The following is a 25,338-nucleotide window of genomic DNA, read 5'->3' as shown; positions in this document are numbered from 1 at the left end:
TGTGATTGTGATGTCGGTGTGATTGTGATGTTGGCGTAATGTCGGTGTGTTTGTGATGTCGGTGTGATTGTGATGTTGGTGTGATGTTGTTGTGATGTCAATGTGATTGTAATGTTGGTGTGATTGTGACGTCGGTGTGATTGTGATGTCGGTTTGATTGTGATGTCGGTGTGATTGTGATGTCGGTGTGATGTTGTTATGATGTCAGTGTGATTGTAATGTCAGTGTGATTCTGATGTCGGTGTGATTGTGATGTCGGTTTGATTGTGATGTCGGTGTGATTGTGATGTTGGCGTAATGTCGGTGTGATTGTGATGTCGGTGTGATTGTGATGTTGGTGTGATGTTTTTGCGATGTCAATGTGATTGTAATGTTGGTGTGATTGTGATGTCCGTGTGATTGTGATGTTGGTGTAATGTCGGTGTGATTGTGACGTCGGTGTGATTGTGATGTTGGTGTAATGTCAGTGTGATTGTAATGTCGGTGGGATTGTGATGTCGGTGTGATTGTGATGTTGGTGTGATGTTGGTGTGATTGTGATGTCGGTGTGATGTCGGTGTGATTGTGATGTTGGTTTGATTGTGTCGTCGGTGTGATTGTAATGTCAGTCTGATTGTGATGTCGGTTTGATTGTGATGTCGGTTTGATTGTGATGTTGGTGTGATGTCGGTGTGATTGTGATGTTGGTGTGATGTCAGTGTGATTGTGATGTCGGTGTGATTGTGATGTTGGTGTGATGTCAGTGTGATTGTGATGTCGGTGTGATTGTGATGTCGGTTTGATTGTGATGTCAGTGTGATTGTGATGTCGGTGTGATTGTGATGTCGGTGTGATTGTGATGTTGTTATGATGTCAGTGTGATTGTAATGTCAGTGTGATTGTGATGTCGATGTGATTGTGATGTTGTGATTGTGATGTCGGTTTGATTGTGATGTCGTTGTGATTGTGATGTTGGCGTAATGTCGGTGTGAGTGTGATGTTGGTGTGATGTTGTTGTGATGTCAATGTGATTGTAATGTTGGTGTGATTGTGATGTCGGTGTGATTGTAATGTTGGTGTAAAGTCAGTGTGATTTTAATGTCGGTGGGATTGTGATGTCGGTGTGATTGTGATGTTGGTGTGATGTTGGTGTGATTGTGATGTCGGTGTGATGTCGGTGTGATTGTGATGTTGGTTTGATTGTGACGTCGGTGTGATTGTAATGTCAGTCTGATTGTGATGTCAGTTTGATTGTGATGTTGGTGTGATTGTGATGTCGGTTTGATTGTGATGTTGGTGTGATGTCGGTGTGATTGTGATGTTGGTGTGATGTCTGTGATTGTGATGTTGGCTTGATTGTGACGTCGGTGTGATTGTAATGTCGGTGTGATTGTGATGTCGGTTTGATTGTGATGTTGGTGTGATGTCGGTGTGATTGTGATGTTGGTGTGATGTCAGCGTGATTGTGATGTCGGTGTGATTGTGATGTCGGTTTGATTGTGATGTCGGTGTGATTGTGATGTCGGTGTGATTGTGATGTTGGTGTGATGTCGGTGTGATGTCAGTGTGATTGTGATGTCGGTTTCAAGACGGTGTGATTGTGATTTCGGTGTGATGTCAGTGTGATTGTGATGTCGGTGTGATATTGGTCAAATGCTCAGCGCTGTCTCAGTCCACTGATCGATCAGCTGAGTATCATCAGTCCCTCTGAGGAGACGACCTGAAACACGTCAAATGTTTCTGTTTCTATATGTGCAGAGTGTAAAAGTCCATGAACACTGGTGGACAGGATGTCCTCAGACACAGTCAGGACAGGAAGGATGACTTAACTCTTCACAGGTTTAATACGACAGATTTTTAATAACTATTATGATGTCTGAGTCAGTCAGACGGTTCTGTCTCTGAGGACCTGAACGTGTCTCTGTAAATGTGTGTGTGTGTGTGTGTGTGTGTGTGTGTGTGTGTGTGTGTGTGTGTGTGTGTGTGTGTGTGTGTGTGTGTGTGTGTGTGTGTGTGTGTGTGTGTGTGTGTGTGTGTGTGTGTGTATGTGTGTGTGTGAGAGTCTCTCAGGTTTCTGTTCTGGACACTGAATCGTTCTGAATCATGAGGATCTGATCCAGAATCAATACACCTCACTGATTTGTGTGCTGTAAACAAACACACTGACACTGAGCACGCTCCCTGTTGTCAGGCCTCGCCTCTCTAGGCCCCACCTCCTGTCAATCACAGACCAGCTGATTCGAAACACAAACAAAAGGCCAAATTTACTCCCAGACAAACAAAACAATAAGAAATCACAGGAAATACAACTGAAGGTGTCAGCCTCACCAAAATAAAAGTTTCTACTCTGAGACAGAAGGAAAATAAATGTATCAACCTTTTTAAAGGGAATTTCTGGTGTATTTCCTCCTATAGAGACACAGTGATGGAGACACAGAGACACAGAGACGAAGACACAGAGACACAGTGATGGAGACAAAGACACAGACACGCAGACACACAGAGACACAGAGAGACACAGTGATGGAGACACAGAGACACAGAGATGAAGACACAGAGACACAGTGATGGAGACACAGACACAGACACACAGAGACACACACAGACACAGTGATGGAGAAAAGAAGATACAGAAACATAGTGATGGAGAGACAAAGAGACACAGAGAGACACAGAGAGACACAGTGATGGAGACACAGTGATGGAGAAAAGAAGATACAGAAACATAGTGATGGAGAGACAAAGAGACACAGAGAGACACAGACACACAGAGACTCAGAGACACAGAGACATAGACACAGAGACACAGAGACACAGACACACAGAGACACAGAAACACGGTGATGGAGAGACAAAGAGACACAGAGACACAGACACAGTGATGGAGACTCAGAGACACAAACACACAGAGACTCAGAGACACAGAGACAGAGACACAGAGACACAGAGACACAGAGACAGAGACACAGAGACTCAGAGACACAGAGACACAGAGACTCAGAGACACAGCAGAATTACCCTTTAACTCTCAGCTGTTCCTTTCAGTGTTAATTCACTAAAATGTTGAACTGCTCCTTTAACTGACTCACAGCTGCAGTTTTCTGATATTTTTCCAGAGCAGAACTGGCTGACTCATTGCAGCTTTTATTTTCTCCTCAGAGCTTCAGTTTTCTCTCAGCTGCAGACGGGACAACCGGCGAGGAGGCCGAGTCCAGAACTCAAGCAGCTCCGACCGTCAGGGCCCGTTCACTCTGACACCTGCGTGTTCTGCTGATCCGACCCGTCTCTGAGTATAAATCCCTCCCTGATAAAGCCCACTCAGTCCAGACAGAAGTTAAACACTATGAATGCATCTGTCTCCAAGGCAACAAGGACAGTTTAAACATCCTCTTTCAGAGAGATTCAACCTGGTAGTTTCTGATCACAGAAAAATAATCAGGTCGAGCAGCACAAGTGTTCAGAACCACGTCTGACTGGTGGATTTCACGTTCACAGCTCGATGACGTCATTTATCTGTGACGATAAAAAATAAACCAACATGTTGTTTCCTGCAGTGTGTCGATCTGTTGGTGTGCTGCTGCTGCAGTGTTTGTTAGAACCTGTTGGTTAGAACGTTTGTTGTGTTGGTTAGACCCTGTTTGTTAGAACGTGTTGGTTAGAACCTGTTGATTAGAATGTTTTTTTGTGTTGGTTAGAACGTGTTGTTAGAACGTTTGTTGTGTTGGTTAGACCCTGTTGGTTAGAACGTTTGTTGTGTTGGTTAGACCCTGTTGGTTAGAACGTTTGTTGTGTTGGTTAGACCCTGTTGGTTAGAACGTGTTGATTAGAACCTGTTGGTTAGAACGTTTGTTGTGTTGGTTAGACCCTGTTGGTTAGAACGTGTTGGTTAGAACCTGTTGATTAGAATGTTTGTTGTGTTGGTTTGAACGTGTTGGTTAGAACGTGTTGGTTAGAACCTGTTGATTAGAATGTTTGTTGTGTTGGTTAGAACGTGTTGGTTAGAACGTGTTGGTTAGAACCTGTTGGTTAGAACGTTTGTTGTGTTGGTTAGATCCTGTTTGTTAGAACGTGTTGGTTAGAACCTGTTAGTTAGAACGTTTGTTGTGTTGGTTAGAACGTGTTGGTTAGAACCTGTTGATTAGAACGTTTGTTGTGTTGGTTAGAACGTGTTGTTAGAACGTGTTGGTTAGAACCTGTTGATTAGAACGTTTGTTGTGTTGGTTAGACCCTGTTGGTTAGAATGTGTTGGTTAGAACCTGTTGTTTAGAATGTTTGTTGTGTTGGTTAGACCCTGTTTGTTAGAACGTGTTGGTTAGAACCTGTTAGTTAGAACGTTTGTTGTGTTGGTTAGACCCTGTTGGTTAGAACGTGTTGGTTAGAACCTGTTGGTTAGAATGTTTGTTGTGTTGGTTAGACCCTGTTTGTTAGAACGTGTTGGTTAGAACCTGTTAGTTAGAACGTTTGTTGTGTTGGTTAGAACGTGTTGGTCAGAATGTGTTGGTTAGAACGTTTGTTGTGTTGGTTAGAACCTGTTGGTTGGAACGTGTTGGTTAGAATGTTTGTTGTGTTGGTTAGAATGTGTTGGTTAGAACGTTTGTTGTGTTGGTTTGAACCTGTTGGTTAGAACGTGTTGGTTAGAATGTGTTGATTAGAATGTGTTGGTTAGAACGTTTGTTGTGTTGGTTAGAACCTGTTGATTAGAACGTGTTGGTTAGAATGTGTTGATTAGAATGTGTTGGTTAGAATGTTTGTTGTGTTGGTTAGAACCTGTTGGTTAGAACGTGTTGGTTAGAATGTGTTGATTAGAACGTTTGTTGTGTTGGTTAGAACCTGTTGATTAGAACGTGTTGGTTAGAATGTTTGTTGTGTTGGTTAGAACCTGTTGGTTATAATGTGTTTGTTAGAATGTGTTTATTAAAATGTGCTGGTTAGAACGTTTTAATTAGAACGTGTTGATTAGAACGTTTGTTGTGTTTGTTAGAATGTGTTAGAACGTTAGAACCTATTTGTTAGAACGTGTTCATTAGAACGTTTGTTGTGTCTGTTAGAACGTTTGTTATGTTGGTTAGAACATGTTAGAACATTTGTTCTTTGTTAGAACGTGTTAGAACGTTTGTTGTGTTTGTTAGAACGTGTTAGACCGTTTGTTGTGTTTGTTAGAACGTGTTAGAACGTTTGTTGTGTTTGTTAGAACGTGTGAGAACGTGTTTATTGGAATGAGTTTATTAGAACATGTTTTCTTTAGAACGTGTTTGTTAGAACGTGTTTTTTTCAGACCATGTTTGTTCGAACATGTTTATATATATATTATATATCTTTATAATATATATATAATAAATGTATTAGAGAGCTGTTACATATCAGGACGCAGGAAGACAAACAGAAAACATTTTGGGCATAAGAAGAGTCGCTGGAGGAGAAACTGCAGGACACAGAACGACACAACAAACAACACAACAACACAAACACACAACAACAACACAACGACAACACACAACACAAAAACGACTCAAAAACACAACAATACAACACAACAACACAACGACACAAAGCTTCAGCTCAAAAGTTTGAAGTCTGTCAGTGAGAACCAGGAGTCTGCACACCAATCAAACGCACCCTGAACGTCACATGACTGGTTCTGACCAATCAGAGTCCAGGAACCTGACGTTTGGCTCAAAGGCTCAAATCAGCAGCTCCTGAACTCATCTGTCTCTGAAAAGAACTGCAGCTCCCAGAATGCATTTCTCTGAGTGGACACCTCATCAGGACACACCTCAATCAAAGTTGTCTCTGTCCTCCACCTGTCTGTCAAACTGCTGCTGTCAATCTCTATTACTCTGAAAGCTCTCCTGTCTGTCTGTCTGACTTACTGTCTGTCTCTCTGTCCTCCTGTCTGTCTCCTTGACTTCCTGTCTGTCTCTCTGACTTCCGGTTTGTCTTTCTGACTTCCTGTCTGTTTATCTGACTTCCTGTCTGTCTCTGTCCTCCTGTCTCTCTTAGATCTTCAACAATCTGTCTCACCTCATTGTCTCCTGTCTGTCTGTCTCTCTGTCCTGTTGGACAGTGTACCTGTCTGTCCATCTTCCACCTGTCTCTGTCTGTGCGTGTTTTGCTGCATCAGGAGTCTCAGCCGTTTGGTTCAAAACAAACACACACACACACACACACACACACACACACACACACACACACACACACACACACACACACACACACACACACACACACACACACACACACACACACACACTCTCTGCACCCCATCCCATAATAACCACACCTAGAAGCTCCATGCAGCAGGATACCGCAGTACACTTCTACCCAACATGCATCACTCTCTCCATCCATCATCTTCTTCATCATCATCATCCTCATCATCCTCTTCCTCCCTCTGCGGGTAAAAGAGCCCCCCCCCCCCACCACCACCGTTTCCTACCTAACGGTGTCTTCTCTTTGCCCTCCATCTCCGGGTGTGTGTCGGTGTTTCCTTCTTCCTTTCCTTTCCTTCCTCAGTCAGCTGTTGTCAACAAGCGTCGCGAGCCGCACAGAATGGGTCGGTACCGACGGGAGAGAGGAGGAGGAGGAGGAAGGAGGGAGGCACCGCGGATAAAACCGGGATCTGTTGTCTGAGCAGCGGCTCCTCTTCTTCTTCTTCTATTTTTTTCCTTCCTCCTGCGGACGTTGAGGCTCGTGCGTTCACCTGTGCCGGGTCCGCGCGCTGCTCTCTCTCTCTCTCTGTGCTCGCGCCGTGTTGCTGCAGCTTGAGCCAAGAGAGCAGGAGTGACGTCACCGCCGGAGGAGTTTTTAAGGTGACACGGTGGTGATGATGGTGGTGGTGGTGGTCTGAGGAGGAAACCTCCGGGAACCTTATTATCTGAGGATTAGGGGGGTGGGGGGGCTGGCTGATATAGATGCACTGATAACAAGCTGGGTGGTCCCTCTCCTCTTTAACCTGGAGGATGCAGCGTCCATGATTTCCAAACAGAATCTCAGACCTCAGGACAGTTGTCCACTTCACCTCAGTCCATCTTCAATGATCTCGGTCCAGAGAAGGCGGCGGTGTTTCTGGATCATGTTTCTATCTGGTTTCTTCTTTGGAGAGTTTTAACAGCATTTGTGGACGCAGCGATGAACTGTGTTCACAGACGATGGTTTTCACAAGTGTTCCTGAGCCCATGCAGTGATTTCCACTCCAGAATAGTGTGTTTTTAATGCAGTGCTGCCTGAGGGCCCGAAGATCACCACCATCCAATATTGGTTTCCAGCCTTGTCCCTTGTGTTCAGAGATTTCTCCAGATTCTCTGAATCTTTTAATGATCTTATGAACCGTAGACGATGAAATCCACTAATTCTTTGTAGTTTTACGTTGAGGAACATTATTCTTAGATTGTTGCACGATATATATATGTATATATATGTACCTGTAGCACATTGCTGATCTGACAGGCTGCAGCTCTCCAAACACCTTCCAATGCTTCCCAACAGGCCTGTTTGTTGGTGTGTTGTCTGTCCAGATGGTGGCGCTGCAGGGAGGGTTCGTCCTCTGGGGAGCAGGAACGAGATCATTACACATTCTTAATGAAGGTTGTCAGTCGTTAGTGGGAACCTTCCATTAACGTCACTTATCAGGACGCTAACATTAAACTGACTCTACAGACATGAATCCTGCTGAATGCGGTATATTTTCTGTTTCAATGAGACAAAACTTTATTAAACTGTTTGACATGAAGTTCGAAGCTTCGAGCGACACGTCTTTAAAACCAAACCTCAGAACGTGATTGTAATTATGGATCACGATTCATTACTGCAGATTAAATAAAGGAGTTCAAATCAGCACAAAATTAAAGAACTACAGCAGTAAAATTAATCTGAAAACATTACATTTATTAAAACCCTGACAGGAAGTGTCTTTTATTTTGACACTAAGTGCATATTACTGATCATTTTCAGACTCTTACTGTGGTAAGTTTTTGAATGCAGTACTTTAACTTGTACTGGAGTAGTTTCACTGTGGTATTTATATTTTTACTTTTGTAAACAACCTGAGTACTTCCTCCACCATACCTACAAAATAAAAGTAAATACTGGGAGCAAAAACACATGAATCATTTCAAAGATCCTGTAATGACTGCTGGAACCAGAACATTTCATCTGCAGTCAAAATAGAAACAAATCATTGAAACAAACTCCTGGAAACTGTTTCTACATTCAAACCTGCGTTTTACTGCAGTCAATAAATCTGTCGCCCCAGTGCATGCTGGGAGGATTTCTAACTGAAGACTCACTCATCCTCACTTTTTTATCAGCTATTTTTGTATTGTCTCTGATGTTGTTGTTTTTGTTGTTGTTGTCTAAGCAGCAGCCATGAAGGGTTTGCAGCATATGTTGTGTTTACTTTTGGAGGCTGATGGTTGGTTTTCTGTTGGCACGGCGACTGTTCTGATGGCAATGAGGAAGAACCGAGCGTGAGCAGAACTCAGCAGGAAACAGATGAGAGCAGGTGGAGGACAACAGAAAACTGGACACAAAACAGACAAGGAAGAGAGGAGGAGTCAAGGAAACAAGAGTCAAAGAAACAAGAGGAGTCAAAGACAGGAGAGCAGGTGGAAGACACAAGATGAATCATAGGGGTCACACAGGGGTCACACAGCGACTCCATCATGATCTTCTCTCTTACTAACTTGTGTTGAGTTTACCTCCAGAACCACCCAGTGAGCTGGGCGGGGCCAGAACCACCCACTGAGCTGAGGTGGGCGGGGCCAGAACCACCCAGTGAGCTAAGCTGGGTAGGGCCAGAACCACCCAGTGAGCTGGGCAGAGACAAAGACGAGGAGACGGCAGCAGTTTGAGTTATTTTATCAAGTGCTATTTACAACAGTAGTTCCACATAACAGCAGGAGAGTTGGACGGCAGCTCCTCACAGCTCTCTGCTGCTGCCGCCTGCTGGCAGACACAGGAACTGCTCTAATATTTAGAACAGCTGCAAACAGAGAAAACCTGACTGGAAGAACCTGCAGGGACTCTGAAAGACTAAAAAATGATCCTGGGCTGCAAACAGGGTTTTTCAAAATAAGAGTTTGTTTTTAAATTCAGCTCGGCAGCAGATCACACCGCATCCATCCTGAACCGTCTGACTGCTGCGTGAGGACGAGAGACCAAATGTAATTTGAACATTAATATTTCATACATTCCTTTGACGGCTCCGCCATGTTTGCATGACTCCGCCCACCTGCTGCTGCATCCACCACATGTCGTCCTTCTGCTTTGTGCACCGCTGATTACGAGTACAGGATAGTTTTTATACCGCGAGCAACGTTACAATATTTATACAGAATATGATGAGCTTTTGTGCACCAGAAAAAATAAGTTGACCCACAGACAAAAAACTTGTACGCAGAAAAGTATGTGAAATAACTTTTCTGCTTACTTTATCAAACGTGTTAAATAGTTCTATCTTTAAAAAGCCTGTTTCCACCTGACGTTATTAATCTGTGCTGATGCGATCAGATCACGAGTCTCCATATACATCACACAAATATACGAGTAAATCAGCACAGGAGCACGAAACAATTATATTTTAATACTCTGTGTTAGAAATTTGTCACATTTATCAATGTCTGAACACATTTTGGTGAGTTTGTGATTCACAACCTGAACCGTCAGGACCTGATCGGTTGGGTCAGATTATTTAAAATGTTGTCGCTGTGGATCAATCAACAATGTGAGGAGGCGGGGCTATTGACATGGCGGGAACACATCAGAGCGTGCAAACTAGAAGTTTCTAGTTGAAAGTACTCCATGAAGCAGCACTAGAACTTTGCTTTTCAGAATAAGAGCCTTGTTCAGGGAGTTCCTCAGGGTTCAATTGTGGGTCCTCTGATATTTAACCTGCTTATCTCCTCTATACCGATGACACATTTACTTCTGTAAATAAAGTAGTGAGCATATATGGAAGTGTATTTAAGTGTGATTACTTTCACTGAATCAGCAGGAAGGACTTCGTACAGAGACTCTGGTTAAAGACTTCATGATGACTCAGCAGTTCAGGGAGCTGCAGTGAGGATGAAGATGAAGAGGAGCTGCCGTCAACGTTGCATAAAGAAATCCATCTGAACACAGCAGAGCAGCAGGATACAGAAAAACACAAAAGTCACAGTCGGATGGGTCTGAGCAAACAGAGGGGAGTAAGGTCAAAGGTCAGCAGTACATTTCAGGAGAGTTGTGTGGCACTTTGATGGTGTGAACTCTGAGTGGGCATGTTGGTGTTGGTCTGTGACGTTCAGCTGAACCACGGTAGTGTCTCCATGCTACAGTGTGTGTGTGTGTGTGTGTGTGTGTGTGTGTGTGTGTGTGTGTGTGTGTGTGTGTGTATATATTCTCACTAATTGCACTTGAGGATGAGGATACGGAGATCACGCTGCCGGTCGGATATTTTCAGGTTTTTGGCATTTTCCTGGAAATGTTTAAGACTTTAACAACACAAAGAAAATAAAGAGGGAGCAACTCGACTTCAGTTCAACCGAATTGGCCGAAAGTCTGATGGTCGTTCATCACTTAACCAGATCAGTGGTGGTTGGCTGTGATTGGTCGGGGACTAACATAGTCTGTCAGGCATCTCGGCAAAGACTTCCCGAATCTCATCAGTGATGTCATCAGCTATCAGAGATGTCATCAACCATCAGTGATGTCATCGACTATCAGTGATGTCATCAACCATCAGTGATGTCATCAACTATCAGAGATGTCATCAACCATCAGTGATGTCATCAACTATCAATGACGTCATCAACCATCAGTGATGTCATCGTTGGTTTGTGAACATTATGAATCCTCCAGTTCAGATTCTGTCCGTCACCATCTTTGCTAGTTCGGAGCGGTTTGGAGCAGGAAGTGACCATATTTGGATGAGCTGGGGGAGGAGCCAGCGGTGGATCTGACCGATCTGATTGGAAACCTGACGATACTACGTCCCGCCCACCGATAGCTGTAACCTGACTGCACCACAGGCCTGTCAATCAAACAGACACGCCCCCAAAAACAGGTCTTCTTGAATCTTCTTTTCTAATGAATGAGGGATTATTTTCAGATGGACCTCCAGAAAACTAAGAAGAAGGAGTGACTTTAGCTAACAACACCGAGATAACTGATGGACACATTTTATTCACTTTGGATTTGATGAGAGAAGTTGAATGGGAGTCTATGGAGCCGGAGGCTTTTTGGAGCCGACCTCTAGTGGCACTCGCTGGTATTGCAGCTTAAGTTACTTCCACATCTGCTTCGCTATGAACACTTTTTTATTCCGTCTGTGGTTCAGGTGGTTTTAAGACTCTAAAAAGTCCCATTCAGGATGTAACTTGGTCCCAGTTCATGAATAGACAAACGTCTAAAAGGGATGTGATGCTTAAAATCAGCTGAAAGACTAAAACATCGGAGCAGGTTGAACTGAAGCCGTCAAGCTCTCGACAGCTGAACAGGAAGAAGCAGCTGGTTTAAAGAAGACGAAGAAAAGCTGCAGATTCACTTCTGATCAAAATATTTATCAGGAAATCTGTTGTGAGTGACTCGATGGTTTAAACCTTCCGTGCTTCAAATCTGAATGCTGCATCACTGCGTTTGTCTGCGGCGCCGTCGGTAACGTGTCGCCGTCGGTAACGTGTCGCCGTCTACAGACGTGACTCGAGGTTCGAGAAGTAGGACAACATGACGTCGGCCGTTGAGAGGAAACGTGGTGATTTTTTACATTCTGTGCAAAATTAGATGAAAAGAATGTTGATGATCATCATCATCATCATCTTTAGTCTCTTTCTGTCCACACATCGGTCATCTCTCTGCTATTTACAGTCAGTTTCTAAGAGCGGTTAGTACCATCGTCCGCCGGACAGGCGGAGATTCTCCTCAGAGAGGCGGAGACACTCCTCAGAGGGGCTTCTGGACCTGAGACGTCCGGGTCCGATCAAGCCGAGATGGAACCGGCTCAGTCGACTTTACATCTGAACACTTTCACTTGTTTCAAAGAAGACAAACTGCTGGAAGAATCAAACGTCTTCCAAAGCTCATTCTAAAAACCTTTTGTCATTATTTTGTGAGAAACTGGCTCCTAATCATGACAAATATTTAATAATTTAGATTTTAGTAGCTGTAAGTTAGAAATGTTGAAACCTTCTCACCATACAACTGTTTCCAAAAATTGTAATAAAACAGAACGTGATGATTTGTAAATCACGTAAACTCATATTTAACTGAAGACCAAAGACAACATATTGAATCTGACAAATGTTATTGTTTTATGAAAAATGTCTTCATTTTGAGGAACTGTGGTAAGAACCTGAGCCAATGCACTGATTTCCTCAACAGAATTTAGTCTGTTTTCTTTGTTTTGAAATTAAATATGAGTTTACATGTTCCATCACAAATCATCACATTGTTTTTATTTACATTTGACACAGCGTCCAATCTCTTTTGGGGGTTGTAATAATGAAAATAATAATTGGATTGTAAATATTTGTACAATTATGAGATAATATTCAAGTCCCTCCCCTTTAATTATAAAGAAACTTTACTAATCTGTAGATAATTTTCATCATTACAGAATATAAATAGATTTATCATTATAAGAAACTCTAATGACAAATTGCATCACATTTATGAGTAACTATCCAAAAATAATATTAATTATTAATTATGAGATGGCTTTTAGTTTTAATTAGATGAGTCAGAGCTAAAATAAAATAAGGTTTATCAGCTGCAGTTTGACTTCTTTGACTTCACTGAAATAAATGTAAAACACGTCTAAACTATCGAAACCATCATAACGTTCCTTCATTGTTAAAAACAACCTGCTGCTAATCAGCTGTCTGTTGAAAAGGCATTAAAAAACGGGGTGAGGGGGGGTAGTAGAAAAATAAAAATATTAGAAACTGCGGCGGACACGACTGGACGATCACCTCACTTCATTCTGTGGCAGAGAAACAGAAAATAAAGTTTCAGAGGAGGAGGAGCAGGAGGATGGAGGAGGAGGATAGGGAGGATGGAGGAGGATGAGGATGGAGGAGGAGGAGAGGGAGGATGGAGGAGGATGAGGATGGAGGAGGAGGAGAGGGAGGAGCAGGAGGATGGAGGAGAAGGAGCGGGAGGATGGAGGAGGAGGAGCAGGAGGAGCAGCAGGAGGATGGAGTCTCAGAAGAACTTGTCATCGATCCTGAAGTGCGGCCGTGTGACGTCGTCCGGGTTGATGAACACTGAGATGGACTTCCCCGGGTTCTCGGTGACGAGCTGCTGCAGCTTCTTGGCGAGTCGGTCGTCGGGTTGATTTTCTCCGCCGGCGTCCGACTGCGGCGACGGCAGGTTGTTGGCGCTGCCTCGCCACTGCAGTTCCACCGTCAGCCTGTTGGCGGCCTTGGCGTGCTCGATGGTGGTGCGCAGGTGCTCGGCCGGGTCGGAGCGCAGCGAGGACAGCTTGCGGGCGTGCAGCACGGCCGCCTCGTCGCTCAGCTGCTCCAACATGTTGCACTGCGGGATGAAGTAGTTGGGACACGTCTTGTTCACCAGGCAGTGCTGCAGGTCGTCGATCAGCCCCAGCAGGAAGTGGGCGGAGAAGTCGTCCTGCGCCAGGTAATTGGCGGGCAGGCGGTCGCAGGCCCACAGCATGATGCTGCGCAGGTGGTACGGGCTGAGGGCCCGCGGCCGCGCCAGCAGCTTGGTGATGACGGCCTTGCAGGCCTGGTACGCCGCCATCAGGCTGGACGAGATGCATTTCTTCAGCTGCACCTCGCTGCGCGCGAACGACAGGCGCCACTCGTTGTCCTTGCGGCCTTTGAAGGAGCAGGCGGGCACCAGGTAGAAGCCGCTGATCACCTCCTCCTCTGTGATCTTGCCATCCCAGAAGTGGTTCTCCATCAGCCAGCTCTGGGCCACGGCGGGCCAGCCCTTAAAGGACACCACGGGCACGATGTCGTACAGCATCCGGCTGCTGCCGACGCCCAGAACCACCGAGATCACGGTGCCGTTCCGCTCCACCTTCTCCACCCTCGGCATGCCGCGCTGCGGCTTCTTCTGCACCTCCAGCAGCACCAGCGAGATGGACCGGTAGAACCAGTCGGTCACCAGCGTCGGGGAGAAGAAGTAGTTGGTGGTTCCGCTGATGTGGTCCAGGACGGTGCAGCAGTCCTTCCAGCGGTTGATGGTTCCCTCGTCGAAGAGGCGGAGACTCAGCCACGAGTGGCCGAGCGCCGAGTGCCTCATGTCCAGCGTCACCGGCTGGTTCCGGTCGTGCAGTTTGAGCGCCGGCACCAACAGGGTGAAGTCCATATCGTAGTCGGTGCCGCGGGCGTAGATGCTGAGCTCGTCTAGGTCCATGTCCACCACGCCCTCCCGCACCCCCCCTGACAGCAGCAGGTACTCGTTGGCCACCGGCAGCTTCTGGTCCAACTTCTGGACCATCCCTGCAAGAGACGGGACACGGGTCAGACGGGTCAGCGGGCCGACTACCGCAACATGGTGGGGACACATGACACACGACAGAACATCATTCAGTAACCCGAACCAGAACCATCGGACAGTCTAAAACCTCCCAAACAGGAACCAGAACCGGAACCTGACAGCTCACTGGACTGGAACCCGTTACCGTCTTGCTTGGTGTCCTTTAAAATGTCCTCTGTGTCACTACCGTCAGCTGGTTTCCATCCTTCTTTCCAACCAGCACCGGTACCGTTGGACCCAGCCGGTCCTTCATCCAGACAGTGACACCTGTACATCAGTGTGGAGAACAGAACTTCTTCTCACTGACCAGAATCACTTGAGCAGTTTATTGACTGAATAAGTGGATTTTCTCAGAAACAAAGTGACTCTTCTGAGAGGAGATCGATAACGTTAAACATCAACCTTTAATGGAGAGACAGAACCGGACCAGTCCACTGGGCCTACTGGTGTTCTGAAGCGGGTCCAGACGAGTCCGTGGTGTCTGAGTGCCCACTGGCATGTCACGTGTTAGCGCTGAATATTTGACCAAACCTTTAGTTTCCCAGATTTGATAATATACAATCTGTGAATCTGAAGCAGGTTCTGAACGTCCATCTCAGTGATTTCACTACTGATGACATTTATTTGTTTTTATCTGCTTCCTGTTTTGCCCTAAATCTGGAACTGTGACATGATGATGTTCAGCTTTCCTTCATGTTAAAGAGGAGAATAAGCTCCACCTCTGCAGGGGTCACCTGACAGACTCACCTGAGATCAGCCGCCCATACAAACAGGAAGTAAACACACCTGAGAGCGACTGAGGGCAGTGACTCAGGAGGATATACTGATCAATACAGATCAATACATATCAATACAGATCAATACATATCTATTCTGATCAATACAGATCAATACTGATCAATACATATCTATACAGATCAATACAGATCAATACATATCTATACAGATCAATACTGATCAATACAGATCAATACTGATCAATACAGATCAATACATATCTATACTGATCAATACAGATCAATACATATCTATACTGATCAATACATATCTATACAGATCAATACAGATCAATACTGATCAATACATATCTATACTGATCAATACATATCAATACTGATCAATACAGATGAATACTGATCAATACATATCTATACTGATCAATACAGATCAATACTGATCAATACATATCTATACTGATCAATACAGATCAATACTGATCAATACATATCTATACTGATCAATACATATCTATACTGATCAATACATATCTATACTGATCAATACAGATCAATACTGATCAATACATATCTATACTGTGTGTGTGTGATCAATACATATCTATGTGTGTGTGTGTATACTGATCAATGTGTGTGTGTGTGTGTGTGTTTATGTGTGTGTGTGTGTGTGTCTCTGTGTGTGTGTGTGTGTGTGTGTGTGTGTGTGTGTGTGTGTGTGTGTGTGTGTGTGTGCCTCTGTGTGTGTGTGTGTGTGTGTGTGTGTGTGTGTGTGTGTGTGTGTGTGTGTGTGTGTGTGTGTGTGTGTGTGTGTGTGTGTGTGTGTGTGTCTGTGTGTGTGTGTGTGTGTGTGTGTGTGTGTGTGTGTGTGTGTGTGTGTGTGTGTGTGTGTGTGTGTGTGTGTGTGTGTGTGTGTGTGTGTGTGTGTGTGTGTGTGCGTCTCACCCAGCATGGAGAAGATGAAGTCCTTGGCCGTGTGGATCTCCAGCGCCCGCTGGTCGTCGTATTCCCGCTGGTCATGTTTGCTGAACTCCTGGATGAGCCGGTTCAGGTCCTCCATGCGGGCCGCGGACCTGAAGTCGAGCTCGGGCCCGACGCCGCCGCCGAGCGGCTGCCGCCCGCCGGCCGCGGTGGGGCTGTTCCCGAGGCTGTTCCCGAGGCTGCCCGCCGAGCCAGCCCGACCGGAGAGAGCAGGGGCCGCCATCTTCCCAGGTTCACCACCGCCGAGACTTCAGCTGCTGCGGGACTGATCTGGGCCGAGCCGAGGCGAGGCGAGCCGCACCGCACCAAACACAAGCACCGGAAACAGCTGCGACACTTCCGCCGCTCCACACCTTCAAAATAAATGTTCTGGTCAGTTCAGGAAGATTATTGTTATTGTTATCATTATTTTAATGAAATGAAATATGAATAAAAACACCAAAAAGCCACTTAGGACCAATATCAGACCCCTAGAAGAGAATAAAATTAAAACAAGGTCACTATAATCAGAGAAGAGCACAGTGAAAAATATTTAAAAGTAAATATTGTGCAATACACATCTATGTAAAACAAAATAATTAATTAGGCACATTGAAAACAACCTCAATTTGATATAATAGAATTCAGAATACAATTAAAGGAATTCAAATACATTCCAAACACTTATATTGGCACAATGTCATGCTTTGGCATTAAAAACTAGATTTAGATCATGTAAACATATTAAATCTATACCATTCAAAATCATATAGGATAATAAAATAAACACACTAAGAAAACAAATATAACGAACATAATATCTCAAAGTAAAATACAAAAAATTAAATGTTAAGTAACAGCCTCTCGACTCGTAGATTACAACTCTGATTTCAGTGATAAGAAATATAATTTCTGTCTTAACCAATTAAATAAACATACTGAGAGAGTGGGAGTGCATCACAATGTAACTGGATAAGGTGAAGCAAATAATAAGAATAGTACCAAATAACATTTCACCATTCACTTTTTCAATACGTGTGTGTGTTCGTACATGTGTCGTAATCAACATGATAAATATGCTGATAACATCAGATTATATTTTAGTTTCCTGTATCTGGGTGGAGTGAGAAATTATCCCAAAACAAAACTAATTTAATCATTTATAAAGTTGAGAATTGAGTCTGAAAGCTTTGATGCCAATATTAATACCTGGTCATGTTAAATTATTGCTTTTGTCACAGTTTATGACTCAAAGTTTTATTAACTTTGTCTGTGTTTTACTTTGAAAGTCTCAAGCGGATGTTGTAGTTCTACCGACTATTCATATTTTTTGTTCCAGGTGTGCAGTGTCCGCCTCTGGCCTATAGGTGTCGCTGTTGATACTCCGTGTTGACCCGGTAGTGAACGGCTCGCCGGAGATCGACCGGTCGGGGTCACCGGGCTCCGACATGGCGTGGAGGAGCTGCTCGGTGCTCAGACTCAGCGGAGAGGATCTGCTCCGGAGCTCCGCGAAGGGAGGCAGGTGGGTGGCGGCGGCCGCAGAGCAGCAGCCTGCTCCGGGTAACAGAGGACGGAGCTCCGCTGGTCGGACGGAGCCCGGTTCGGATGTTAGAGCCGGTGTTCGGTCACCGAGCTGAACGTTTTAAAATCACACCGACAGGTGTTCCGGATGTCACCTTTTAACCACCTGGATGAATGAATATTAATTCCACGGGAAGATAAAAGAAACAACCTTCAACCTTTGTTTTGGTTCGGAAACGAACCTGAAATCTTTTTTATTATTGACTGGACAGAACCGGTTTTTATCCGGTTGGTCGGAGGAGTTATTCTGAGACATTTAGGACCAAAGTCAATGAATTTATTTCCATAAAAAGCCGCATTATGAAGAAGTTCACGTTTCTAATATAGAGGAGACTTCTTCACAGCGGTGCCCATCTCCAACCTACTTCCTATTCCTGTCGTCCATCTTTATTTACTGTAAAGTTCTCCGTCTGTCCAGCAGGTGGCCTCACAGCCTCCAGCAGAGATGCGGTTTCAGGAAAGCCACCAGGAAACCAGAATCCAGGAAGGTGGAGGAGGAGCTAGGCCCCGCCCACAACGAGTCCTCAGAGGCTGCCGCGCCCCGTCGGAGCTCCACCCCCCACCAGGACCAGCCGGCTCCGCCCGGTCCGCCACGGCCTTTTGGCCGGCTTGTCCGACCGCTGCTCTTCACCGTGGGGGTAGGTGGTGTTTACCTGTCGGTGCTGCAGATGACATCATCAGTGACGTCACCAACAGGTGTTTGACTCCATGTCAGTTTACAGGCTGCTCCTTCGGCTCGGCCGCCATCTGGCAGTACGAGTCCCTGAAGTCCCGCGTCCAGAGCTACTTTGACGAGATCCGAGCTGATTGGCTGGAGAAGGTGCGACCGCAGAAACGAGGAGACGTCCGCAAAGAGGTGAGGATGAGAAAAATAAACAGAAACAAAGAGGTGAGGACGAGAAAAATAAACAGAAACAAAGAGGTGAGGAGGAGAAAAATAAACAGAAACAAAGAGGTGAGGACGAGAAAAATAAACAGAAACAAAGAGGTGAGGACGAGAAAAATAAACAGAAACAAAGAGGTGAGGACGAGAAAAATAAACAGAAACAAAGAGGTGAGGAGGAGAAAAATAAACAGAAACAAAGAGGTGAGGACGAGAAAAATAAACAGAAACAAAGAGGTGAGGACGAGAAAAATAAACAAAAGCAAAGAGGTGAGGATGAGAAAAATAAACAGAAACAAAGAGGTGAGGACGAGAAAAATAAACAGAAACAAAGAGGTGAGGAGGAGAAAAATAAACAGAAACAAAGAGGTGAGGACGAGAAAAATAAACAGAAACAAAGAGGTGAGGACGAGAAAAATAAACAGAAACAAAGAGGTGAGGACGAGAAAAATAAAAAGAGAAACAAAGAGGTGAGGACGAGAAAAATAAACAGAAACAAAGAGGTGAGGACGAGAAAAATAAACAGAAACAAAGAGGTGAGGACGAGAAAAATAAACAGAAACAAAGAGGTGAGGACGAGAAAAATAAACAGAAACAAAGAGGTGAGGACGAGAAAAATAAACAAACAAAGAGGTGAGGACGAGAAAAATAAACAAAAACAAAGAGGTGAGGACGAGAAAAATAAACAAAAACAAAGAGGTGAGGACGAGAAAAATAAACAAAAACAAAGGTGAGGACGAGAAAAATAAACAGAAACAAAGAGGTGAGGACGAGAAAAATAAACAAAAACAAAGAGGTGAGGACGAGAAAAATAAACAGAAACAAAGAGGTGAGGACGAGAAAAATAAACAGAAACAAAGAGGTGAGGACGAGAAAAATAAACAGAAACAAAGAGGTGAGGACGAGAAAAATAAACAGAAACAAAGAGGTGAGGACGAGAAAAAGAAACAAACAAAGAGGTGAGGACGAGAAAAAGAAACAAAAGCAAAGAGGTGAGGATGAGAAAAAGAAACAGAAACAAAGAGTTGAGGACGAGAAAAAGAAACAGAAACAAAGAGGTGAGGACGAGAAAAAGAAACAAAAGCAAAGAGGTGAGGACGAGAAAAAGAAACAGAAACAAAGAGGTGAGGACGAGAAAAATAAACAAAAACAAAGAGGTGAGGACGAGAAAAAGAAACAGAAACAAAGAGGTGAGGACGAGAAAAAGAAACAAAAGCAAAGAGGTGAGGATGAGAAAAAGAAACAGAAACAAAGAGGTGAGGACGAGAAAAATAAACAAAAACAAAGAGGTGAGGACGAGAAAAAGAAACAAACAAAGAGGTGAGGACGAGAAAAATAAACAAAAACAAAGAGGTGAGGATGAGAAAAATAAACAAAAACAGAGGTGAGGACGAGAAAAATAAACAAAACCAAAGAGGTGAGGATGAGAAAAATAAACAAAAACAAAGAGGTGAGGACGAGAAAAATAAACAAAGAGGTGAGGACGAGAAAAATAAACAAACAAAGAGGTGAGGACGAGAAAAACAAATGTTGTGACAGGATCCACAAAAGATGGAAAAGTTGTGTAAAGATAAAAAAAAAACACACCTGCAGCTGTGTAACCAGCAGCACACCTGCACAGATAAGCTCTGCCCACATGTTGACCTGATTGGCTGTTTGTGTGTCAGATCAACCAGTGGTGGAACAGCCTGAGCGAGGGCCAGAGGACCGTCACAGGTGAGTCGACAGACAGCCGACGGAGCTTCAGTTTCACTGTCTGAAACTTTATTCGTATCGTCCTGACGCCCCTCGTCTCTTTGTTTTTTTCCCCAGGGATCATTGCTGCTAACGCCGTGGTGTTCTGCTGCTGGAGAGTCCCATCTCTGCAGCGCTTCATGATCAAATACTTCACCTCCAACCCTTCCTCCAGTGAGTCGTCTGCTCCCGACCGCTTTAAACAAAGCCGTGGTGCGTTCAGGGTCTAGCACTCAGCTGCTTGGTGTTTGAGCGTTGTGTTTCTCCTGCAGAGACGCTGTGCTCTCCGATGCTTCTCTCTGCCTTCAGCCACTTCTCCTTCTTCCACCTGGCCGCCAACATGTACGTCCTCTGGAGCTTCTCCACCAGCGCCGTCTCCATGCTGGGCCGCGAGCAGTTCGTGGCCGTCTACCTGTCAGCAGGTGCTGCTGCACAACACACACAACGCACAACCCTGTCCCCAAAAAGTAGTGACGCTGTTCAAAGTGTAAATACAAACAGAATGTCATGATGTGTAAATCACATGAAGTCATATTTGATATAAAATAGACCAAAGACAACGTATCAAATGTTGAAACAAAGAAATGTTATTGTTTTATGAAAAATATATTCTCATGTTGAATTTGATATCAGCAACACGTCTCTAAACGTTGTGACAGGATCCACAAAAGATGGAAAAGTTGTGTAAAGATAAAAAAACAAACACCTGGTGGAACATCTGACAACTAACCAGGTTACCATGGCAACAGATCAGTGACATGATTGGGTATAAAAAGATGATTTCAGAGAGGCAGAGTCTCTCAGCAGTGAAGATGGGGAGAGGTTCACCACTCTGAAAGACTGTGTTGGAAAATAGTTCAACAATCTAAGAATAATGTTCCTCAACGTAAAACTACAAAGAATTAGTGGATTTCATCGTCTACGGTTCATAATATCATTAAAAGATTCAGAGAATCTGGAGAAATCTCTGAACACAAGGGACAAGGCTGGAAACCAATATTGGATGGTGGTGATCTTCGGGCCCTCAGGCAGCACTGCATTAAAAACACACTATTCTGGAGTGGAAATCACTGCATGGGCTCAGGAACACTTGTGAAAACCATCGTCTGTGAACACAGTTCATCGCTGCGTCCACAAATGCTGTTAAAACTCTCCAAAGAAGAAAAGGGGTATAATTATTTTTGTAAATCAAGGGACAACATTTCACTTTCAAAACTCCACCAACTGGTCAACTGTTTTACAGAGTGTTGTTAAAAGAAGAGGTGATGAACACAGTGGTGAACGTAATTCTGTCACAGCTGTTTAGTTGCTGGCAAATATTTTGTATATATTGTGTCTTTGTTCTATTTTTTTTAAATTAAAGGTGTTTAAATAGTTTGTAAATAATCCCGTTCTGTAATATTTCTATTTTAACTGCGTTTTAACTTCTTTGGGGTTTTAATGAAGGAGCTGATGTCAGGGTGAATCTGCAGCGTCGCCGTGGTGATGACTTTACGTTCTCTGTGTGCAGGTGTCGTCTCCACGTTCTTCAGTTATGTGTGTAAGACGGTGACGGGGAGGCTCGGCCCGTCTCTCGGAGCGGTAAGACGCAGTCTCTCTGCCCGGGACTCGTTAACCAATCACCATGTCCGATCTGTGACTCATCAGCTGGTTGTGTGTTTCAGTCCGGAGCCATCATGACCGTCCTCGCCGCCGTTTGCACCAAAATTCCAGAAGCCAAACTGGCCATCATCTTCCTCCCCATGTTCACCTTCACCGCCGCCAACGTAAGACCCCGCCCCCTTCTCACCTGCTCTCTCTTTTCCTCATCACAACCTCATTCCCCATCTACCTGTCTGCGTGCAGGCTCTGAAGGCCATCGTCGCCATGGATACGGCAGGTCTGGTGTTGGGCTGGAAGTATTTCGACCACGCCGCTCACTTAGGAGGAGCCGTGTTTGGAATGTGAGTCGCCGAATTTGTCCGCGAACCTTCAGGTTGTGAAGAGTTGAGTCTGTCGGCTCTCAGGGAGGAAACGACCACGTGTCCTCATCCATTCAAAACTCAACACAAGTTCAACTAATCAGAATTCACACCATTCTTCCTCTAAAAACATCGTGAACAGAAGCTCTGCTGAAAGTCATTTCCAACCAACACGGCTCTCAAAATTGGTCAACTTAGAGTCCACATTAAAGCTCAGACATTATTTACTCTAAATGAACCAACTTTTTATTAAAAATATAATTTCACTCTAAATTAACTTTTACAATGAAACAGTCAGATGAAAAGAACCGAGGACCCAGAGTCGATCCCTGAGGAACTCCAAACCCTTCATAGAAACACTGACTTTTATATTTATCCTCATGTTATAATGAGATATGACAAACTGTCCTGCAGCTTCATCATCATCATCATCAGGTCTGACAGGAAGGAAGAGCCTCCTCTTCCTCTCTGAAAGTCTTTATTGTAATCCACTCCGTTTCCTCCTCAGATGGTACGTCCTGTTCGGTCACGAGCTCATCTGGAAGAACCGAGAACCTTTTGTTAAACTTTGGCACGACCTGAGAACCCGAGGAGGAGGAGGAGGAGGAGGAGGAGGAGGTGGCGGCAGCGGCGGCAGCTCCCTGTAGGAGGCAGAAACACCTGATGGGAAAAAACTGATTAACAGCAACCTGTAAAGATGTAAAAATGTACCGAGGAGCAGAAAGGATTCATGTGTTTATAGAACATGAACAATCCTCAGTCACGTGTTGTTTCCATGTGGAGACGAAAAGAAGCTCGTCAAGGAGGCGGAGCCTTCACAGCTGATCAATCAGCTCATTATTGACCAATTAAAGGTCCAGGTTGGTTACTGATTAATTGAAGTGCTGATTGATCAGTGATTTATGTTTTATATTTATCATTTATATGTAAAAACATTCAAATAACACTGGATCTGATATGTACAGGAACTTGGTGACACAAAAATTAATTTCTTTTTAAAGGTAATTTTTAGCCTTTAATGTTCGGTCACCGTGGCGACGGACAGGAAACAGAGCCAGTTGAGGAACAGCTGTGACGGTCCAGGCGGGAATCGAGCCTGTGACCCACCCCTGACCACATGGTTTGACCCCTGACCTCTCGGCTGTCAGGTCAACCCTCACAGCTGTTCTCACGTGTTTGGATTAAAACTCTTTGTCTATATTTCTGCTTATTTATGTTTGTTTATTTCTTTCAAAATAAAACTAAAATAACTGAAATGAAGCTGCTGACGTTCAGTGAATATTAACAAATCAATATTTTCAAATATTAAAAACAAGTTTTATCTGATGAGAAAAAACAGCTCAGGGTGAGTGTGGCTTGTACCAGGTGTTCCTTATGGTGGGCGTGGCCTAGAGTAGCATTGCTTGTTGTGGGCGTGTCTTGTGAGCTCCGCAACAAATTTTGTGTATTTTAAAACGTTTCCAAAAAAGTATTGTAGCTGTGAAAAATGTTAATAAAAATACTATGTGATGATTTGTAAATCATGAACTAATATTTAGTTGAAAACAGACCAAAGACAAAATATCAAATGTTGAAACTTGAGACATTTTATTGTTTTATAAAAATATCTGCTCATTTTGAATCTGAAGCAGCAACACGTCTATAAAGTTGTTCCAGGATCATGTTCACCGCTGAACTGCATCAGAATCAGAAACAGCTTTATTGGCCAGGTATGTTAACACACCAGGAATTTGACTCCGGTTTTAACTTCAGCCCTCAGTGTGCAAAGAACAGACTGGCATAAATAGACAAATATAACATAAATAGAGGTATATAAACCTCTTCTTTTAACAACACTGTAAATGTTTGGGAGCCGAGGAGACCAGTTTCTGGAGTTTTGAAAGTTAATTGTGGTCCCATTCTTGCCTGATAGAGGATTTCAGCTGCTCAGCAGTTCAGGATCTCCTTTGTTGTATTGTTCATGTCCTGATGTTCCAGATGTATTGCTTCCACCAATCAGCTTGTTGCTCCTCACTGAGTTAAACACTCTACAAAATCACGACTGTTTGCTGTCCTGGCTCCTAAATGGTAGAATGAGCTCCCCACCGACATCAGGACAGCAGAAACTCTGAACATCTTCCACCACAAACTAAAAACACACCTCTTCCTCCTTTACCTTGAACAGTAGAACTTTAGTATCTTAACATAGAACTTACTGATAGAACTTTGTAGTTTGGCTTTCTGGAAGAAATTGTATTTTCTTATCTTGTTCTGGTTTTGAACCCTCATGGTTGAAATGAACTTATTGTAAGTAGCTTTGGATAAAAGAGTCAGATAAATGAAATGTAATGTAATGAAATGTTTTCCAGGTCGACTGCAGGCCGGTTGATGAAGATGAGTAACAGTTCAAGCATGAAGTCGGTTTGATAAACAGAAACTCAACAGCCTGAAGTGCACAAACTGTCAGAGTCTCTGACTGACGTCAGATCAATGATTCTCAACTGGTGGTTCACGACCCAAAAGCAGGTCACATTTTAAGTTAAAGATGTGTGAAAAAAAAGGGGGGGGGAAGGCTTTTATTTTGAAGTGTAGAGAAATGAGGTCTTTGTCTTTTATTTTGAAGTCGTAGATGTTTGACAGCAGCTCATCACAAACGGCTGCAGCTGAAACTCGATGACGTGTGTTTGAGTTCATCGACCTCGAAGTCCAGCCGACCTCAGAGATCAGAGCAGCTTCACATCTCTGAGCGACGGCTGCAGAGACCAGGACAGACCAGAACCAGAACAAGGACAGACCAAGACCACGACAGACCAGAACCAGAACCAGGACAGACCAGAACTAGGACAAACCAGGACCAGGACAGATCCTGAAGTTCAGATCAGAGCTGAAGGATTCAACCTGAGGAACACGTGACCAGAACACACAGTAAGTTTTAATTTGAAGGGCTGCAGTCAGTGTGATGTCAGCAGGTTCAGAACAGAACCAGGACCAGAACTCAGACAGTAGAACCACATCAATTAAGTTCTGGTTCAGGACCTGAAACCTAAAC

At 44.1% G+C, this 25,338-nt stretch overlaps 4 protein-coding genes across 5 annotated transcripts in view; 2 read left to right on the top strand and 2 right to left on the bottom strand.

Moving 5' to 3' along the window:
• LOC138635270 (fibroblast growth factor 12-like) overlaps positions 1–6,710 on the bottom strand; it is a 40,678-nt gene extending 33,968 nt beyond the window's left edge. Inside the window, exon 1 of the mRNA XM_069722667.1 lies at positions 6,416–6,710. Coding sequence (XP_069578768.1) covers positions 6,416–6,443 — 28 coding nt within the window. The 5' untranslated portion in view covers positions 6,444–6,710. The remainder of the gene's footprint in view (positions 1–6,415) is intronic.
• A 2,109-nt stretch (positions 6,711–8,819) lies between these two features.
• LOC138635255 (nucleotidyltransferase MB21D2) lies at positions 8,820–16,494 on the bottom strand. Its single transcript, XM_069722641.1, has 2 exons — positions 16,137–16,494; positions 8,820–14,420 (listed from the first exon to the last, which is right to left on the bottom strand). The coding sequence occupies exons 1-2, from the start codon at positions 16,393–16,395 to the stop codon at positions 13,156–13,158; spliced, it is 1,524 nt and encodes a 507-aa protein (XP_069578742.1). The 5' UTR covers positions 16,396–16,494; the 3' UTR covers positions 8,820–13,155.
• Positions 16,495–17,567: 1,073 nt separating this feature from the next.
• parlb (presenilin associated, rhomboid-like b) lies at positions 17,568–23,419 on the top strand. Of its 2 annotated transcripts, none has more exons than XM_069722654.1 (10): positions 17,568–17,673; positions 18,154–18,370; positions 18,448–18,588; positions 20,283–20,331; positions 20,428–20,523; positions 20,622–20,771; positions 21,860–21,930; positions 22,014–22,115; positions 22,195–22,292; positions 22,819–23,419. In XM_069722654.1, exons 1-10 carry the CDS (start codon positions 17,600–17,602, stop codon positions 22,955–22,957), a joined length of 1,137 nt encoding a protein of 378 aa, XP_069578755.1. In that variant the 5' UTR covers positions 17,568–17,599; the 3' UTR covers positions 22,958–23,419. The 2 variants fall into 2 exon arrangements, with proteins under 2 accessions (XP_069578755.1, XP_069578754.1); XM_069722653.1 differs by having other exon boundaries at positions 18,151–18,370.
• Positions 23,420–24,972: 1,553 nt separating this feature from the next.
• Positions 24,973–25,338, top strand: part of LOC138635260 (claudin-1-like) — a 4,147-nt gene continuing 3,781 nt past the window's right edge. Inside the window, exon 1 of the mRNA XM_069722652.1 lies at positions 24,973–25,214. The gene's annotated coding sequence lies outside the window, so the exon portion shown is untranslated. The remainder of the gene's footprint in view (positions 25,215–25,338) is intronic.

Source organism: Brachyistius frenatus, unplaced genomic scaffold (genome assembly GCF_029030835.1).
Source record: "Brachyistius frenatus isolate BFR_SWC_R1_liver_20210118 unplaced genomic scaffold, ASM2903083v1 Contig_299, whole genome shotgun sequence".
NCBI classification, from domain to species: Eukaryota; Metazoa; Chordata; class Actinopteri; family Embiotocidae; genus Brachyistius; species Brachyistius frenatus.
Note: the sequence above shows the minus strand (reverse complement) of the source record. Positions and strands in the feature narration are given on the sequence as shown.

Coding starts and splice junctions, on each gene's coding strand:
- LOC138635255 (XM_069722641.1), bottom strand. CDS start 16,395: ATGGCGGCCCCTGCTCTCTCCGGTCGGGCTGGCTCGGCGGGCAGCCTC. Junction 14,421..16,136: donor CTTCATCTTCTCCATGCTGG/GTGAGACGCACA, acceptor CGTCTCTTGCAG/GGATGGTCCAGAAGTTGGAC.
- parlb (XM_069722653.1), top strand. CDS start 17,600: ATGGCGTGGAGGAGCTGCTCGGTGCTCAGACTCAGCGGAGAGGATCTG. Junction 18,589..20,282: donor GAGGAGACGTCCGCAAAGAG/GTGAGGATGAGA, acceptor TTTGTGTGTCAG/ATCAACCAGTGGTGGAACAG. Junction 22,293..22,818: donor GGAGGAGCCGTGTTTGGAAT/GTGAGTCGCCGA, acceptor TTTCCTCCTCAG/ATGGTACGTCCTGTTCGGTC.